Consider the following 18744-nt stretch of genomic DNA (forward strand, 5'->3'; position numbering starts at 1 on the left):
AGACAAAGAGACATACCCTGAAGGGGCACACAGAATGCCAGACATTAGACTCCTAGGAGACAGTCTAGTTAGGGATCCGTGTCTTACCTTTACTTATTGGACTTTCTCAACATTCTCAGTTTGTCTCAGAAACCTAGATATTAAACATGGAAGTGACATAGGCTGGGAAAAATAGGTATTGTTTCTATAATATCCTGACCAAGGTCTTTTTTAAAATTTCAATCTGAGGACCAAATTTCAACTGAGTTAAAAAAATAGGGGACAGGAAATTCGGTTGACTTGCCTAAGTTGGTATGTTATATCCAAGGACTTTTTATTGTAAAGTCACAGTGACATTAGGGATGGTTGAAAATTGATGACAAGCACAACCAGGGGGTCAACATGTGAAATACGGAAAATAGTTTGGGATGACATATCAAGAGCTTGAGAGATTACCTGCTTTTGCCAAAGTCTGAGAAATCCTCATCATTGTTCTTTCAAGCCTGGAAACTTAGAGACAAAGAGAAATCATAACAGAAGAAAATAATCATTCTGCTAACCTAACAAACTATTTAAAGTGCCTTCTGAAAAGTTTTACTTTACAAAGTTACCACTGCGGCAATGCTGTTCACCTCAATTTCTTTCCTGTAGCTTCCTTCTGAAAAGCAACTTAGGAACTGTTAGAGGTCCACGCGCCCACTTGGAGCAGCCAGTGCTGGGGCTGGAGCAGCCACACTTTGATGAGCTCTGTCAAGGCTGTCTTCTGCTGCAGGGTTTCTGTTGATCTCTGCAAGACGAGCTTACCATGAGTGTGATGAAGCCATGCCTTAGTTCTCTTCCTCTTCACTGTGGAATGGGGCACAAGTAGCACTGGCAAGGTCCAGTCCAGCAAGTATGGAACTGGTCTTCTGGATGTTTCTTCTTCCAAGATTTCAATAGGACGCAGTCTCCAGGATAGACATGGTTGCCAAGAAGCATGTAATTTCCAGCAAAGGCCCTCCTACAAAGGCCCTTCTGTTGTCTCTGAATAGACATAGACACCAAACCTAGAATTTATTTTGTGCAGTAAGGCTTTAACCTCAGAAACTTTCAGAACAGCAGGAAAATACTTCTAAACAACCAGTTAAAGTGTCCAAGAAAACCAATAAGTACCTGAGTACTCTAGTGGTTCTTTAGCGTCATAGTAAAATCAACCTGCCAGTCTTTGAATCTAAACTCAGCACTGATAAAATGATCACACTAGACTACTCACGGCAATTGATAGATTCAATGCAAGCCCTGTCAAATTATCAATGGCATTTTTGGAAAAAAAAGAAAAATAAAGTTTGTAATGGCAACACAAAAGGCCCCACCCAAGTAGCCAAAGTGATCTTGAGAAAGAAAATGGAACTGGAGGCATCAGACTCCCTGACTTCAGACTGTACTGCAAAGCTACAGTAATCAAAAAAATAAAAATATGGCACTTGTACACAAAAACAGAAATATCAATAGGACAGGATAGAAAGCCAAGAAATAAAGTTATGCACCTGTGGTTACCTAATCTATGGCAAAGGAGGCAAGACTATATAATAGAGAAAAGACAGTCTCTTCAATAACTGGTGCTGGAAAAACCAGACAGGTATGTGTTAAAAAAAAAAATGAACCATACATAAAAAATAAACCTAATGTAAGGCCTGACACCATCAAACTTTTACAGGAAAACATAGGCACTCTCTGACATAAATCACAGCAATATCTTCTTCGACCCACCCCCTAAAGCAATGAATACAAAAACAAACAGGACTGAAAAAAAACATAAAAGTTTCTGTACAACAATGGAATCCATAAATAAAATAAAAAGAGACCCTTAGAATGGGAGAAAATATTTGCAAATGAAGCAACTCACAAGGGATTAATCTCCAAAATATATAAACAGCTCATGCAGCTCTATAGTAAAAAAAAAAAAAAGGACCTACTCAAAAAATGAGCAGAAAATCTAAAATCTAAATAAAGACACCATACAGATGGCCAAACAGTGCATGAAAAGATGCTCAACGTTACTAATTATCAGAGAGATGCAAATCGAAACTACAATGAGAATATCACCTCACACTAGTCAGAATGACCATCATCAAAAAGTCTACAAACAACAGATGCTGGAGAGGATGTGGGAAAAAGGGAATCCGTCTACACTGTTGGTGGGAATATAAATCGGCACAATCACTGAGGAGAACAGTATGGAGGTTCCTTAAAAAATTAAAAATAGAACTATCATATGATCCAGCCATCCCACTCCTGGGCAAGTATCCAGAGAAAACCTAAATTTGAAAAGATAAATGCACCCATGTTCATCGCAGCACTACTTACTATAGCCAGGACATGGAAGCAACCCCAGTGTCCACCAACAGGGGAATGGATAAAGATGTGGTACACACTTACAATGGAATGTTGCTCTGACATAAAAAAGAACAAAATAATGCCATCTGCAGCAACCTGGATGGACCTCGAGATCATACTAAGTGAAGTTAGTCAGATGAATACCAAATATCATTCATATGTGAAATCTAATTTTTTTAATGATATGAATAAACTTATTTAGATAGACTTACAGATATCAAAAACAAACTTATGGTTACCACAGAAGGTATAAATCAGCAAAGAAATAAACCAGCAGTGGGAAACATAACCTGCTAGGCAAAACATTTATAGCAGTTAGAGTAGCTCCCAATGATTGTATATATTCGACAATGTCTGGTTTCTTGTTTCAAGTTCCCTCTTGGTCTCATAAATCATTTCTGGAAAATAGGAATCGTCTCCCATAGAACATTCCATAGGGGCTCAATTGGAGCTTGCTTCTAGGGGCTACTTTCACTCAAAGCAGGGCAACTGGTAAGACCTTATTCCTGGGAATTATAGCTAAAATTTGTCAAGAGACTTGTCTTTTTAAGATTATAATTCATCTTTCCTTTTGCCAGTAAATTAGGAATTACATGCGTGGATTTTCCTGGTGGCACAGTGGATAGGAATCCACCTGGCCAATGCAGGGGACAGGAGTTTGATCCCTGGTCTGGGAAGATTCCACATGCCACACAACTAAGCCTGTGCATGACAACTAGTGAACCAGCGTGCCTAGAGCCTGTGCTCTGCAGTAAGAGAGGCCACTGCAATGAGAAGCCTGCCCTCCCTGCAGCTAGAGAATAGCCCCCAGTCTCTGCAACTAGAGAAAGCCAGCTTGCAGCGATGAAGACCCTCCACGGCCAAAAATAAAACAGGTAAAAAATAAATATAACAGTGTGCACATGTCAAAAAAAAAAATTACACGTTTCATGGCAACCCCAGCGAAGCTTTCAAGCTCCAGATACTTGAGTTGCTGTAAAGGCCCCTCCACTGTCACTCTGAATGGACACAGAGAACACAAACCTAGGAATTCTTTCTTTTAGTAGGGATTTTTCAACCTCGGAAGCTTTTTCAGACCAGGAGGGAAATGCTTCTCACCAGGCAATAAAAGGGTCCACAAATACTAGTAAGTACCTAAGGTTTCCACTTGCTCTTGGCCTCACAGTGAACTCAGCTTACCAATCTTCTCCCAGTCCAGCACTTCCAGTCTCAACTTCTTTGATTGGCAGTAGCCCAGTGTTAGCGTTCTTTGCGAAGAGTTGGACACAACTGAGCGACTTCACTTTCAATTTTCACTTTCATGCATTGGAGAAGGAAATGGCAACCCACTCCAGTGTTCTTGCCTGGAGAATCCCAGGGACGGGGGAGCCTGGAGGGCTGCTGTCTATGGGGTCGCACAGAGTCGGACACGACTGAAGTGACTTAGCCGCAGCAGCAGCACATACTGTGTATTTCTGTATCACCTTTTGAATTGTTCTTTTCATGTTTGGTCCTATAGTAAATTTCTGAATCCACTGCAGGGTGGCATCTTTTCCATTGTGGGTGCACTTGTGTAAATAATTTATTAGATCTTCCATCAGGAGCTCAGGGTCAAGCACCTTGCCTTGTCTATTCTAAACCCACCCTTCCTTGGTGTACCTTTATAGTCAGCCTCCTGAGAATGGCTGGGAGGACTCCAGTCAAATCCCCTTTCCCTAGCCCCTTCTGAGTCTTCAGGAGACTACTTTGGATAGCATTTTGTCAAGGGTAAGGGCCAAGTTGGAAACCCAGGGGTTTTAGTCCTAACTGCTAGCTTTGCCACTTGAACTGCTAGATTATTCCCTCAAGCAGTCAGACAACCTGATTTCTAATGTCCTGCACAGTGGAAGAGAGCCGGTTCTTTTGGCTCTGTGACAGCTTCTAAGTTTATTTATTTATTTTTTTTAAATTTTATTTATTTATTTATTTATTTATTTTAAATTTTAAAATCTTTAATTCTTACATGCGTTCCCAAACATGAACCCCCCTCCCACCTCCCTCCCCATAACATCTCTGTGGGTCATCCCCATGCACCAGCCCCAAGCATGCTGTATCCTGCGTCAGACATAGACTGGCGATTCAATTCTTACATGATAGTATACATGTTAGAATGCCATTCTCCCAAATCATCCCACCCTCTCCCTCTCCCTCTGAGTCCAAAAGTCCGTTATACACATCTGTGTCTTTTTTCCTGTCTTGCATACAGGGTCGTCATTGCCATCTTTCTAAATTTCATATATATGTGTTAGTATACTGTATTGGTGTTTTTCTTTCTGGCTTACTTCACTCTGTATAATCGGCTCCAGTTTCATCCATCTCATCAGAACTGATTCAAATGAATTCTTTTTAACAGCTGAGTAATACTCCATTGTGTATATGTACCACAGCTTTCTTATCCATTCATCTGCTGATGGACATCTAGGTTGTTTCCATGTCCTGGCTATTATAAACAGTGCTGCGATGAACATTGGGGTACATGTGTCTCTTTCAATTCTGGTTTCCTCGGTGTGTATGCCCAGCAGTGGGATTGCTGGGTCATACGGTAGTTCTATTTGCAATTTTTTAAGGAATCTCCACACTGTTCTCCATAGTGGCTGTACTAGTTTGCATTCCCACCAACAGTGTAAGAGGGTTCCCTTTTCTCCACACCCTCTCCAGCATTTATTGCTTGCAGATTTTTGGATTGCAGCCATTCTGACTGGTGTGAAGTGGTACCTCATTGTGGTTTTGATTTGCATTTCTCTAATAATGAGTGATGTTGAGCATCTTTTCATGTGTTTGTTAGCCATCCGTATGTCTTCTTTGGAGAAATGTCTATTTAGTTCTTTGGCCCATTTTTTGATTGGGTCGTTTATTTTTCTGGAATTGAGCTGCATAAGTTGCTTGTATATTTTTGAGATTAGTTGTTTGTCAGTTGCTTCATTTGCTATTATTTTCTCCCATTCAGAAGGCTGTCTTTTCACCTTGCTTATATTTTCCTTTGTTGTGCAGAAGCTTTTAATTTTAATTAGATCCCATTAGTTTATTTTTGCTTTTATTTCCAGAATTCTGGGAGGTGGATCATAGAGGATCCTGCTGTGATTTATGTCTGAGAGTGTTTTGCCTATGTTCTCCTCTAGCTTCTAAGTTTAAACTTTCTTGGCATGTTTAGTTTCCTCCTTTCCTGCAGTTAACCGTCCTTACCCCAAATGACCCCATGGACTTGGACCACCAATAAAGTATATTTGGCATCAGTGATAATCGTTATTTTCTTATCCTTATTAGATGGAGGGCTCTCATCAGGGCTGTGAACTTCCACCTTTTGAGTGAGGGGTGCCTTGGAAGGGTTTCAGCTTCCAGTGCCTTTTGATGAGTCAACACCACATACCCAGCCTTGCAGTGGCCCCAGTCTCTAAAGCTGCTTCCATCTGTGACCATCCTGTCAACTTAAAAATTCACAACCTAAAAGCTGATAATTATGTTGAGGGCAATACTGAGTACATAGCCTGGGGTACAGTCTCTTGGATAGCTCTGAGGGACTGTACTGAAGAGGTAAGGGAGGAGCCAGGACCTATAGGAGTTTTTGGAGGAAAACATGAAAGCAAAAACAAACTGGGTAGCCAAACATTGGAAGAGTCACTTAAAGCAAACAGACATCTCAAGGTTTTGAACTGAGCACTTTTCTTTGTATGTGTGCTTAGTCGCTCAGTCGTGTCCAACTCAGTAACCCATGGACTGTAGTCCTCAGGCTCCTCTGTCCATGGAATTTTCCAGGAATTCTAGGGTGGGTTGCCATGCCCTCCTCCAGGGGGATCTTCCCAACCCAGGAATGGAAGCCAGGTCTCCTGCACTGCAAGTGGATTCTTTACCATCTGAGCCACTGGAGAAGCCCTTTCTTCGCATGTGAAGATGCAAGAGTCTGGACTCATTGAAATCACCCCTTTGATATGCACCACAACAACCTGTCCTGTCTTTCTCCATCCTGAGTTCCCTCAGCTGCAGTGACTGACGGCTGCAAGGTTCTTCGTGTTCTTTGTCTGTAGTAGAGACTGCTTTCAGAGTGACATTAGGAAGGTTACTGCCTTTTTGCTCATTTCCATGGCACCATAACAGTCCTAGTTTGACCACACAGGGTCAAGAAAACTCCTCGGCCGGATATGGACAAGGAACTGATGTGGAAATTTGATGTCTACTCAAGAATGAGGAAGGGGACTTCCCTGGTGGTGCAGTGGCTAAGACTCCCTGCTCCCAATGCAGGAGGCCAGGGTTCAATCCCTAGGAAGGGAACTAGATTGTGCATGCCGTAACTAAGAACTGGTGCAGCCAAATAAATAAATAAATATACTTTTTAAAAAGAATGAGGAAGAAGATGGTCTTCTTCCCCTCCCCCCTCCTTTTTTCTATTATAAAACTGTAGCCCACTAAGTTCTCAGGGTGGCACGCCCTTTCCTGCCTGCTTATATCTCTCTCAAGCATCCTATACTAATAAATCACTTCCTGCCTGACCCTTTGCCGCTTGCAGAATTCTTTCCGCCCTGAGACAAAAGAAACTGAGCTTCATTTAGCCCTGAGATGCATTCTGAGGTTTCGGCAGCCTATGCTGTGAGTCCCAATACTAGTTGTGTGGTTTCGTGAGGAAGTGCCATCCAGCAGTACTGTTTAATTTTTGTTAAACTTTTGTATCTAGATCTTCCCATTTGAAAGCAGACAACTCTTGGGATTCAAAAACTCAAGGGTGTACCCAAAAAAGGCGTTCTTTGAATCCAAAATGGTAAACCAACAAAAATCTCCAAAGTAGTGAGCAGAGTGTATGCATTAGGCACTGGATGAATATCTTCTACAGTTTGAATAATTGTTCTTGGGTTTGTGCACAAACCAGTTTGTGTCTGGTTTCTGACTGGTAAAATTAGAGTTCTAGAAGGTGACAGGCAGAGGTGTATTAAATCATATTCAAGGAAGGCTATTAGCAGGGGTTGACTTCATACTTCCCCTGTTCCTTTAACAGGTAGTGCTTTTGAGTTTGGGATTTTTGCCCCAGAGCAAAGCCTAACCTGTACAGGAATAGCTGTGTTTGTTGCCCCTGCCTCCCATCCGTTCACTCCTCTGAGCTCACCTTCTGCCGTCTCTCTCCTTGGATAGTTGCTGGATGTTTTCTTCAGGGTCAAAGCCATAGAGCCTGCAGTGTGCAAGCCTGCCCTGGTGGTATTTTAATGTCCATTCTTGCAGGTGCAAAGGTACCCTTGCATTTAACTCAGTAAATCTCAACCCAGAAGGGGAATGAGGCCTTTAGGCGTGTATAGAAAGCCATGCTTTCAGATGGGTCTTTCCCATCTGACTCTCCAGTAGCAGGAGAAAAGGCTTTTTCAAGGTTTCTCTGGACATCCTAGCCTCAGAAGAAGGTTTAGAAAGCCTATTTTTAACAAAGCGAGTGGCCTCAGCATCAATCAGGAAGTCCAAAAGCTGATTTCCCACAGTCGTGGTCACCTGTGGTTGCATACGGGGATATTGACGGATGCAGGACTGAGAGGAGGCCCTGGGCGCTGTCATTCTTGTTCACCGTCATTCTCAGCTCACACACCTGATGTGCCACCTGTTTACCTTCAGTTCAGTTCAGTCGCTCAGTCGTGTCCGAGTCTTTGCGACCCCATGAATCTCAGCACACCAGGCCTCCCTGTCCATCACCAACTCCCGGAGTTCACTCAAACTCATGTCCATCGAGTCGGTGATGCCAGCCAGCCATCTCATCCTCTGTTTACCTTCAAGAATGTTATTTAGGATGTGACAATCTTTTTCAGTGTCCCTCCTGTTGGCAGTATGCACGTTGCGGGGGCCCACTGTCAAGTGCCCCATTCAAATGGAAGTTTGGGGCTTGAGGCCTCCCAGCTTGTGCTGAGTCCCTTGTGAGGCTCCTCGATTTGGTCTAGCTCTCCCCTTTGTTAAGGCAGCAGCCAGCTACGCATCCTGTTTCACTCTCCGCTGTTCCCTTTTCTCCTGAACATGGTTCCTACCATTAAAAACTTTGAAGGCAATTTCAGCACCTTGAGACATAGGCATTCCTAAGGCCCCTTCCACCTTTTGCAGTTTCTTCTGTATACTGAGGTTGCTCTCATCGATAAAAGCCATTAACCTTTTTTAAAATTCTCTGGGGTCTTAGGATCTGTATCTGCACGTGGCCTATAAGCTTTAAAGACTCTTTCTAGAAGTTCTGAAGATTCTCACTCAGTTTCTGTCTTACCTCCTTGACTCTATTAAGGCTTCTTTGTTTTGACCCTGGGTCCTGCAAGAATGCAGTCTTGATAATGTTCAGCATTCAAGCCCCAATTAGGACCCGCTGTTGGTGTAGCTATGCTTGCAGCAGCACATACTGAATTACCAGGGGTTTCTGTATGAAGCCCATCTGCCTCCTCCCTAGCTTTATTCAGCACCATTCTATGTTCTTCTGAAGTGTGGGTGGTATTTAATAAACTTTCAACATCTGCCCAGACTGAGTTGTGGGTTGCAGAAACTGAAAAGACACTTCTCATTTTCTGTGGGTCATCTCTGTAAACTGGCATATGTATATATTTTTGGCTGTGCTATGTGGCATGCAGGATTGTTGTTCCCCGACTAGGGATGGAACCGGTGCCCCCTGCAGTGGAAGGGCAGAGTCTTAACCACGGGACTACCAGGAAGTTCTGGCATATTGTTCTTCTGATTAATTAAACCTGAAGTTGAAGAAACAGTGGGCCCAAATCAATGCCATCAACTGCCCAGTCTCAGCATTTACACCCTCAGTGTGGCTTTGCCTTAATGGTAGGATTGCCCTGAGTTTGGGTGGCTCTCTGGTGGATATGATCAGACTTCCCTGGTGGCTCAAATGGTAAAGGATCTGCCTGCAATGCAGGATACCTGTGTCCAATCCCTGGAGAAGGAAATGCAACCCGTTCCAGTATTCTTGCCTGGAGGACTCCTTGAACAGAGGAGCCTGGCAGGCTACAGTCCATGGGGTCGCAAAGAGATGGACACGACTGAGCGACTAACTTTCACTTTCTGGTGGATATGAGAGGGGAGACCATTCCTACTTCTTGATTCTCAGAGAGAGGGGCAACCGTGGCCCAGAGGCTGTGGCTCGGGCACTGGCAGGGGAGGAGTAGCAGCCCCATCACATGGGGGTGGAGGAGGAACAAGCAGAGTGTTCTCCTGAGTTAATAGCAAGTCCTCTTTTTCCTTAGGATCAGGCAGAATGGCTTTCTTTGCCTTCCCTTCCTATTGAACTGCAGTCTTATTTTCTTTGCACAGGTTTACTCAGATAAAAGGAGAAGGCAATGGCATCCCACTCCAGTACTCTTGCCTGGAAAATCCCATGGACGGAGGAGCCTGGTGGGCTGCAGTCCATGGGGTCGCTAAGAGTCAGACACGACTGAGTGACTTCACTTTCACCTTTCACTTTCATACATTGGAGAAGGAAATGGCAACCCACTCCAGTGTTCTTGCCTGGAGAATCCCAGGGACGGGGGAGCCTGATGGGCTGCCTTCTTTGGGGTTGCACAGAGTCGGACATGACTGAAGCGACTTAGCAGTGGCAGCAACTCAGATACAATGACATAAAAAATTACATTAGATTTTCATCACACTTTTCTTCCTACTTAATAAATAAATCTAGCTGCAAAATTGTATTATGATTTAAAGATCCATTTTCAGGCCATCTTGTTCTTCTTCTTCTCCATGGATTCATACCTGAAATCTCCCTAGTTTTAGAGAATGAAGCCTAGAAATCTTGAAGAGGGAATTGGATTAACATTTTTGATTTTGAAAGCGCTTTACTTCTAGGTGGTCACAGCAGCAAAGCCTTTCTACCATTGCTTGCTGTGGTCACCAAGAAGCTCAGTCCCCAATAGCCAGTTCTTAATAAGTGACAACCCGACATAGACGTGGACAAACAAGACCAAGACAAAACCAAAATAAAACGAGACAAAACCAGGAGTCCCTGAGCCTTTAACCCATTGTCTGCCACAATTCTACCAGGTGGGCCTTCAACTCATGATCTATATGGACAGTCTTACACAGGTATACCTTTTTAACAAGGTTTCTCACCCAAAGACAGCTTCCAAACCCCAAAGCCACTTCTTTGCTACAAAATGAAACTAAACGCTAGAGGTCAGTGGCCCTCCCTGAGGAGATCGGGGTGAGTAGCCCTAGGAACAAATGGCCCAGGAAGCTGCTTGAACTTGCTCACAGGCTCTCAATACGGGCAAGGCACTGACAAACTACGGGCAGGAACTCCCTCTGGACTTCTCTTCTTGCATGCTCATCAAACCTGTTACCAGATCAGGTTCATCCTCCCTGAAGAACAGCAAGCCAAAATGCTGAGACGCCAAGGTTTGCAGCAAACTGAGGATTTATTTGCAAGGCAGCCAAGCAAGGAAACAGGAGAGGGCATCTCAAATCTACCTCCCCAGTGCAAGAGACGTGGGGTACTGATATAGGATAGCCAATAAAGAAACAGGGCGACTGGAGGACGAGGGAATGTGGGGAAAGGTGACCGGAAAAAGGTGCAAAAATCCTCATTCTGCACAAGCATAACTAAGCTACAGGCCTCTGCCTGTTCAAAAGGTCACTTGTGCCTGCCTAGTTGAGGCGTCTGTGGTTAAGAGTCTGAACTGGCTGGCCCATCTTGAACAGGACGTAGCTAACTCTTAAGTTTCTGGAAAACAACTCGGGCCAATATCTCGTTGTTGAGGCTACAGTCAGATTGGAGGACACCCAAGAAAGTTAAAATGATTAGTGAAGGCAGGTTACAGGTGAAATGGATTTAACTGATGATTTCCCATGGTTGCACTCCTAAAAGATCCTGAAAGATCTCTAAGTTAAAATTTAGCTCTGTGTTGCAGAGCATGGGCTCTGGAATGCTCGGGCTGCAGCATTTGCATCTCCCAGGTTTTAGAGCACAGGCTTAATAGTTGTGGTGCACAGGTTTAGTTGCTCCAAGATATGCGGGATCTTCCACGCTCTGCAACGAGAGAAGCCACTGAAGTGAGAAGCTGGTGCTCTGCAACTACAGAGTAACCCCTGCCTGCCACAACTAGAGAAAAGCCTGTGCAGCAACGGAGAGCCAGCACAGCCAAAAATAACTAATGAATTAATTATAAATAAACTTTAGCTCTATGCAATTACATTCTTTTCCATACTTATTTGAATTCCTGATGATATCTATTCTTTTTGGAATAGGAGGCCTACCTAGAACCGGGAATACCACATCTGTGTCCCTCTGTGGCCATTATTGCAATGAACCCCAGTGAAGTATCTTTCAATAGTGCCCTCCTTCTCACTTGTGTTCAATTTTATTTGACCAAGCTCCTCTGCTTTTATTTCCTGAAGCCAAATATAACCCTGCATTTAATGGGTGCAGCAGCTGGGAATTGCTGAGAAGGGTCCCCTGCCCTCCTACCACCTTTCCCTTTCTCTTGGGAAAGGAGGAGTCCTGGACACGTGTGAAGTTACTTATCTGTGTGGGCTCACTAGACAAGCCTACTTGAATCTTGGTTGTGAATTACCAGCTGTGTGGACTTAGGCAGATGACTCAACCTCAGTGAAATGTGGTGGCCCGGAGGATTAAATGAAGCCATGTTTGTAGGGTGCTTTTCCTAGGCTCTGGCAGACAGATTGCCTGATAAATATTCCTAGTTATCCGAGTCAGGTCAGTCCACCTCCTGCCTACATCTCCCCCACTGCCACCTACTTGAATCCTTTCGATGATCTGTGTTCCCTCTTGTATTTTCAAACTTTCATTCCCTTAATCTTGAAACACAGTTGGCTCACCTGTTTTAAAACATCCTCCCCTTGGTCTTGGATCTTTCTGGTTCCATCCTTCATTGCTTGTTCCCTTGGTCCCTCTCACTATGTCTCCATCCCGTGGCCTCCTGCACCCTGGCACGTCCAAGGTCACCAGTGTTCTCCCTCCTGCTGCCACAGCGACTGCAGTCTGGCCAACATTCTCACCACAGCAGTGCACTGTCCCCACTCAGGGGCGCTCTCTACCCTCTGAGATGTCCTCTGACGGACCTGTCCTGCACTGAGAGCACTGTTCTTCCCACTGGAAACAGGCCCACCGCCCAAGACGCAAATTAGACCAGGACACGTTACCAGTGAAAGTGTTTAATAGTTAAATTATTTAAATAGACTTTTCCATTTCCATGGGAAATCATAATTGTATTCATTTTTGCAAGAGCATGGATAAAAAGAGTGCACACTCCTTGGAGGGAATGAAGAGCTAGCACTGCACGTGGTCACCAGTCACTGCCGGGATGGGAGGGAGGGGCCTCACGAGGCAGGGAGTCCATGACCAACAGGGGACACACTGGAGAAACCAGCACACACGTTACTCAGGTTGGGAGCAAGATGAAAACCCAGCACCACTGGCGGGCTGCATGGAGAGGTCAGGGACTCGAATACAACACCGCGGAGAATGCCAGCCCCCTGCGGCAGATGCAGGGGTGATGCAGAATTCAGAGGATGGAGCAGCAAAAGCACAGGTAGGCTAAGGCTGCCGGGGTTAGGCCCATAAGCTTTGCTTCTCAGAACTGTGTTTGATTGGGGTGGGAGGTGGTGTGCAGAAAGGGGAGGGCGGGGCTAGTGTCCACTGAGAGGTGGTGCAGGGGGGTGTCAAAGTAACGTTTTGCAGCTGACATATAGCTGCCTCCTCACCTCCTTCAAGCTCACATGGGAGGCGAGAAGAATGCTGCCCTGAGACGGAATGAAGAGATCTGGGCACAGGACCCAAGGATTCTGTTTGAATAAGGTCTCTATAACAGTATATCCTTTTCCAAATGCCTCCCTCATAGGATGTAAAAAATAGAAATTTTTCTTGGTGTATTTGACTGCTCCCACCCCCACAAATGAAATCAGACAAAATGAAATTTCTGCTGGCTTTGGCCCATGGATTGGCCTCCACTTTCCTCTGTCTGGTTTGTAGATGGAGAGCAAAGCCCCCATCCTTTCCTTGCCTGAGGGATCATCTCCAAAGAGAGACGCCTGCACCTTGGCCAGCGTCGAAAGCCAGGCAGCCCAGCCTTCCCCACACCACCACGCCGGCCGAGCTGTCAGGGTTGCAGAGGCTCCCTCTCTGCCCGAAGCAAAAGCTGACATCTCTGGGAGCCGAAGGGTGGAAGGAGGCCCTGCTGGCTGCCACGGGTTGAGGCTGCTTCCCTTGACTCCAGCTCGGCCTGAGATGGGAAAGAGGCGTATGTTTTCTTTTTATTCTGTTTGCATTTTACTTAATAGAGGTGACAAGTTTGTGTGTGTGTCTGAGAGAGAGACAGGGAGAAAGGGTAACATGTGCATGCATCTTCCTACATATGGAACCCCAAAAGGACACGCTCACTGCTCTGGTTGGACCTGGGAACATCTGAGGTGAGGGAAACAGGTGTCCTGAATGAGAACAGTTCCACAGCATAAACACACGCACACACACACACACACACACACACACTCCAGTACACACATTGACATACATACAGTACAAATGAGCACAAATGCCCTGCTGTGCACAGCTGTTTTCTAATATAGAGAGTTTACAAAATATAGAATTTGGTATATTTGTTAGATCTCCAAGGTTTTCAGTAATACAAAATAAAAAATACAAAAAGACAAGTTGGGATCCCTGGCCTCCCTCCGCAGTGGCATCCTGGTTTGCTTGTGGGCCTCTTACACGCATACAACTAGCACAGTCTAAAGAAGGGCACAGAAACGTGTTTTGTTTTATTTAATAAATATTTTCTTTTTTTCTCAGAACCACCACTCCTTGCTCCGAGTCCTCTGGCCTCCCCCTCGCAGTTAGTCCTGCCCCCTCCAGGGGCACCGCTGTGGGTTGTGGGAGGGGCCCGCGATGAAGGCCACGGCCCATCCAAAAGCCAGCACTCCTGCCGAGGCCTGCAGAGCCGCTGTCTCGGTTCGAAGTGTAAAGGCTCACATAGGAAAGCAGCCCCGGGCCCGGGCCAGAGTGGCGCCGCCTCCCGCCCGCCGGAGGCCGAGCTCCGCGGTCCTGCGCCCAGGCGGCCTGCGCTGCCGAGCCCGATCCCTCCTGCCGCTCCTCTCCGCGCGCGGCAGCTCCCGTCAGTCAGAAAACTCGAGGTTCCGACCGCATGCGGCGGCGCCTTCAACAGAGGGAGACATCTTTGGTCAGCTTGGTGCTCGCAGGACGCTGGCACCCCGGGCCTTGGACGGAGACCGCCAGCCCTCCCGCCCGCAAGGGCAGAGGCTGCTTCTGGAGTCAAAGTGGGAAATCTCAGGCGGCCTCGCGGGCTGGAGCGAGGCTTCCGCCGTGTCTCTGGAGGCCAGGCTGCCTGGCGTCCGCGGTGGCTGCTAACTGGGCGGGGGCCCTCCGTTGAGGAAGTAGGTCATCATCTCGCCTTTGCCCTTGACCTTGACCACACCCCGGCACTCCAGCTGGTACGTGTTGGCGGCCAGCACCTGGTACATGTCTGTGGTGACCTAAGAGACAAAGGAGGAGAGAGGACAGGCCATCTATGACCTGACTGCCCCTGACTTGGAAGGGTGGGTGGCAGCCTCACTGTGGGGTAGCTCCCCCAAGGAAGGGCCTCAGAACCCAGAAGGAGGCAGCACCCACTCCCGGCCAGGTGGGGTGGCCAGCCCCTGATGCGCCTGTGGCCACGCACTGCCTATCGCCATCCTCCACAATGAGAGAGCCGCTGAAGCTGAGGGGAGCTCTCAGGAGCTCACAGCCCTCCCACTCCCCACAATCCACGCGCAAGTGTTTTACCAAAGCCTCACTCCAGACCTTTCAGAAAGTTCTAGAAACTGGTTTTCCATCACAGACAGTTTGAGAACCACTGCTGATTTCATTTCATCTTCCTATGAGGTTAGAACTATGATCTCAGGCTCGGAAAACCTATGCCACTTGCCTGAAGTCACACAGCTGGTAAATGCTAGGGCCCAGATTCACTTCAGATTGTGCTGCCTGCCTCTGCTTTAGCTTTTGGCACACAGAGGAGGACTCACAGGCAGTGTCAGCAACGACAGGACACTACCGCAGGGCGACGGGCCAAGCAGAGGTGACAGGAGGAGCAGTGAGACTAAAGCTTCAGCACAGGGTGATCCAAGAGCCGTTTCTGAGCATGGCCAGCACCCCTGCCAGGGCCCCCACCCACACCTGCTGTCCAGCTAGGAAGGGGCAGCACATTCCGTGAAAGGTAAGCCCTATGTAAAGGTAGGTGCCCGGCTGCGGTTACGGACTGAGCCCCTCACATCTGTGTGTGTGTGTGTGTGTGGGTGGGTGGGTGGGTGTGTGTGTGGGCGGGGGGGGGGGGGGGGGTTGAAGCTCTGTAAACACTCCTCCTCTCTCTCCATCTCTCCTCAGGACCCCCACTCCCACCTTTCTGTCCCACTCCCTTTCCCCTGCCACCCTCCCCAGGATGGAGGTGAGAGGAGGCCATCTGGCCATGCCCCTCAGGCAACACCCACAGGCCAGCCAGGGCCGTGCTGGGGTCAGTCCCTTTGTTCAGAGGCCCCACGAGGGAGTGAAGTTAGGGGACGGTTAAGCAGCGTCAGTGTGAGCAAGGACCTTAAAAATGGCCCAGTTTGCACTTGGGAAAACCGAGACCAGGAAGGCTAACCGAGGTTCCATGGTTCAGAGCCTCTCTGTGTCAGATCAAGCAAGGTCTGAGAAAAACAAAAGCAGCTAAAGAGCACCAGCCTGTACAGGACGAAGAGACGAGAAAGTCTCCAGGTCTCTGGCCAGGCTCCTTAGCTGTTAAGACTCGTGTGGGCACCATCCAGGGACCAGTGGCCTTGTCTCATTTTCAAACCAAGCCCTGAGTGCTCTGAGCTCCATTTAGCAAATCCTGCTCCCTGCAGCCATCTGCCTTGTGACTGCTCTGTGTGCCTGGTGCATGGCGTTAGCACTCCTGGCTTGGCTGTGCCATTCCCCACAATTCCTCCTGTGGCCAGTAGAGGGCTTTGCGCAGGCTAGAAGATCTGTCCAAGGTACTGAGAGCCTGAAACGCAATTGTGTTCTCCAAGTTTCCACTGCATCAGCACCAACCACCGCATCTCCCTCAAATATGGCTGCAGAAATTCTAGGAACTGTGAGCAGCCTGCTGGAAGCCCGCTTAGCATCACACAGAGGTCCCCCAGTGGACATGGAGGTGGATGCTCCTGCACTCACCTGGATGCGGTCGGGCACACCTGTGCTGTCCATGCGGCTGGCCACGTTCACCGTATTGCCCCAGATATCGTACTGAGGCTTGCGGGCTCCGATCACGCCCGCCACCACGGGGCCAATATTGAGCCCTGCAGGGCACAGAAGTCAGAATTCTTATCAGGCTTCAGAGCAACTCTTTCCTGCCTGCCCTCGACACCATTCCTCCCCCAATTCTTGGCAGATTCTCCCCCTGACTCTTGGCCTGAAGACACCCAGGGTCCTTCTGGCTTGAGGCTGTACCTAACCCCACAGCTGCCACTGCTTGGATCCTATCACACACTTGCTAACTCGAGACCACAGGAACCCATTCACATAGCCACTACTTCTCAGCACCTGCAAATCTACCGCTAGACTGCCCTCTTTAAGGCTTCCAGTGGCCTTTTGCATTTGCTGGTTGCCTTTCTTTAATCACCCCTCTCCCAGTGGCATTTAAGTTTCCACCTTTAATTCAGACTCAGCATACCAGACTCGCCTCGCTCCTCTGTCCCAGGGGTGCCACCACTCTCATTCTCAGAACCTGCCTCCTAACCCCCTTCCCTGCCCAGTGTCTGCTCTCTTCAAGTAATTCACCCTCAGGTTTCTGCACCATGGTGGTGATGCTGCAGTGACTGACACCAGGAAGTAATCTGCCGCATCCGTGTGGACTCTCCCCCACTTCTGCTCCAGTCTGTCTGCCTTCCTAGTCCTGCCCAAGACAGCACTGAGCAGCCCCCCCCCCGCCCCCCCCGAGCCTCTGCTGTGCTGGTCTCTACCTCAAATGCCCTTCCTCCTCTCCCAGCAAAGTCCTTCCCAGACATATCTGCCTCAACCAGCATTCTCTCGATATTTTCTGCCCCATATCCAAGGCCCAGGGCACTCCCTCCTATCACATAAACTGTCTCTGCTGATGGGCCTCATTAAGCCTAATTGTGGCTTAACTATTTCTTAGCGTGAGGCCACAAACACAGCAGAAGCTCCCACACACACCCCCAACTACTCACTAAATCAGAAATGTCATCAGTCCTCAAAACTCTTCCCTCCACCAACCTCCTCTTTGGGCCCATCAAACCACAGGTAGGTTTTTACCCCACATGCTATTCCCAGGCTGGGCTGTCACCTTCACTGGTGACAGCCATGCTTTGCAGGGAAGACATCATGCGTCTGTAGGGCAGGATCTACCACACGAGGCTCCCAGCTGCCTGCCCAGCTCCTTGTCTGCCTGCCACTCAATCCCCAGTCCTGGTCCAGCACAGGAGCTGGGGCAGCTCACAGAAACATACATGCCAGGAGAGAAGTGCAGATCAGAGGAGGTGGGGAGGTGGAATGAAAGAAAAACAAGGAGGCAACATCATGGGAGACCAGGGGTGATGTTTACACAGAAGCACAGATGGCTCTGTGCCACCCCCAGCTGGCTCTGGTCTGGGTTTCCAGCACCTGATGCAAAATGAAAACCTGGTTGTCTGCAGGCATGTGCCCACCAGCCCGCACGGCCAGCTCCTCAGGGAAAGCCAGTTCCCAGCACTCAGGCCAGAACAAAAGATCTCCTGAGGACCTTCACAACACAATATTGACTTTTAAGAATCCATATTTCAGTTTAATGTGCTAATTTTGAGAACTGAAATACCAGTATCTTTGTTGGTGAATCACTGTTCCTTTTTTAAAAATTTGAAATCTGAATCATTTTTGGCCTGAGACATTTCTGGGAGGGAGCTGATAATACATTAAAATTTTGACAAAGGACTGCTCTTTCAGAAAGCATTCTTTATCTCCACCATCCTCAAGAGGTAGAGAGCAGTGCTTGACAAAGCTGTTTCTTTTGAAAAAGTAACTTATTCTGAAAGCCTGGGTATCCTTGACAAGATAAGGACGAAACGAGCCACTGAGACACCTTGAACCTTATCAAGCAACACAGAGTGGTGTTTCTCAGATCGTTTAGTGGATGCTGTAGCGGAGCAAATAGGCAAGTGTGCTGATGTACGTGGGTTTTCCCTGCACTATTCTTGCAGCTCTTCTGTAGAGTTGAAAAGTGTCAGAATAGAAGACTGGGGTAATAAACAACAAAAGGAATACAAAGAAGATGCATAGCACAGGAAACATAGCCAATATTTTATAATAACTTTACTTGGAGTATAATCACTATGCTGTAAACCCACAACCGGAGAAGGCAATGGCCTCCCACTCCAGTGCTCTTGCCTGGAGAATCCCATGGACGGAGG

At 47.3% G+C, this 18744-nt stretch overlaps 1 protein-coding gene across 2 annotated transcripts in view; it reads right to left on the bottom strand.

Moving 5' to 3' along the window:
• Positions 1-14200: 14200 nt before the first annotated feature.
• The window catches only part of ADCY5 (adenylate cyclase 5), a 155902-nt gene continuing 151358 nt past the window's right edge, over positions 14201-18744 (bottom strand). The window contains exons 20-21 of one of the 2 annotated variants that reach the window (XM_068980882.1): positions 16514-16638; positions 14201-14820 (exon numbers count right to left, since the gene is read on the bottom strand). In XM_068980882.1, coding sequence (XP_068836983.1) covers positions 14692-14820; positions 16514-16638 — 254 coding nt within the window. In that variant the 3' untranslated portion in view covers positions 14201-14691. The remainder of the gene's footprint in view (positions 14821-16513; positions 16639-18744) is intronic. The other variant, XM_068980889.1, reaches the window with a different exon arrangement.

This window comes from Capricornis sumatraensis, chromosome 1, assembly GCF_032405125.1.
Source record: "Capricornis sumatraensis isolate serow.1 chromosome 1, serow.2, whole genome shotgun sequence".
In the NCBI taxonomy this organism is placed as follows: Eukaryota; Metazoa; Chordata; class Mammalia; order Artiodactyla; family Bovidae; genus Capricornis; species Capricornis sumatraensis.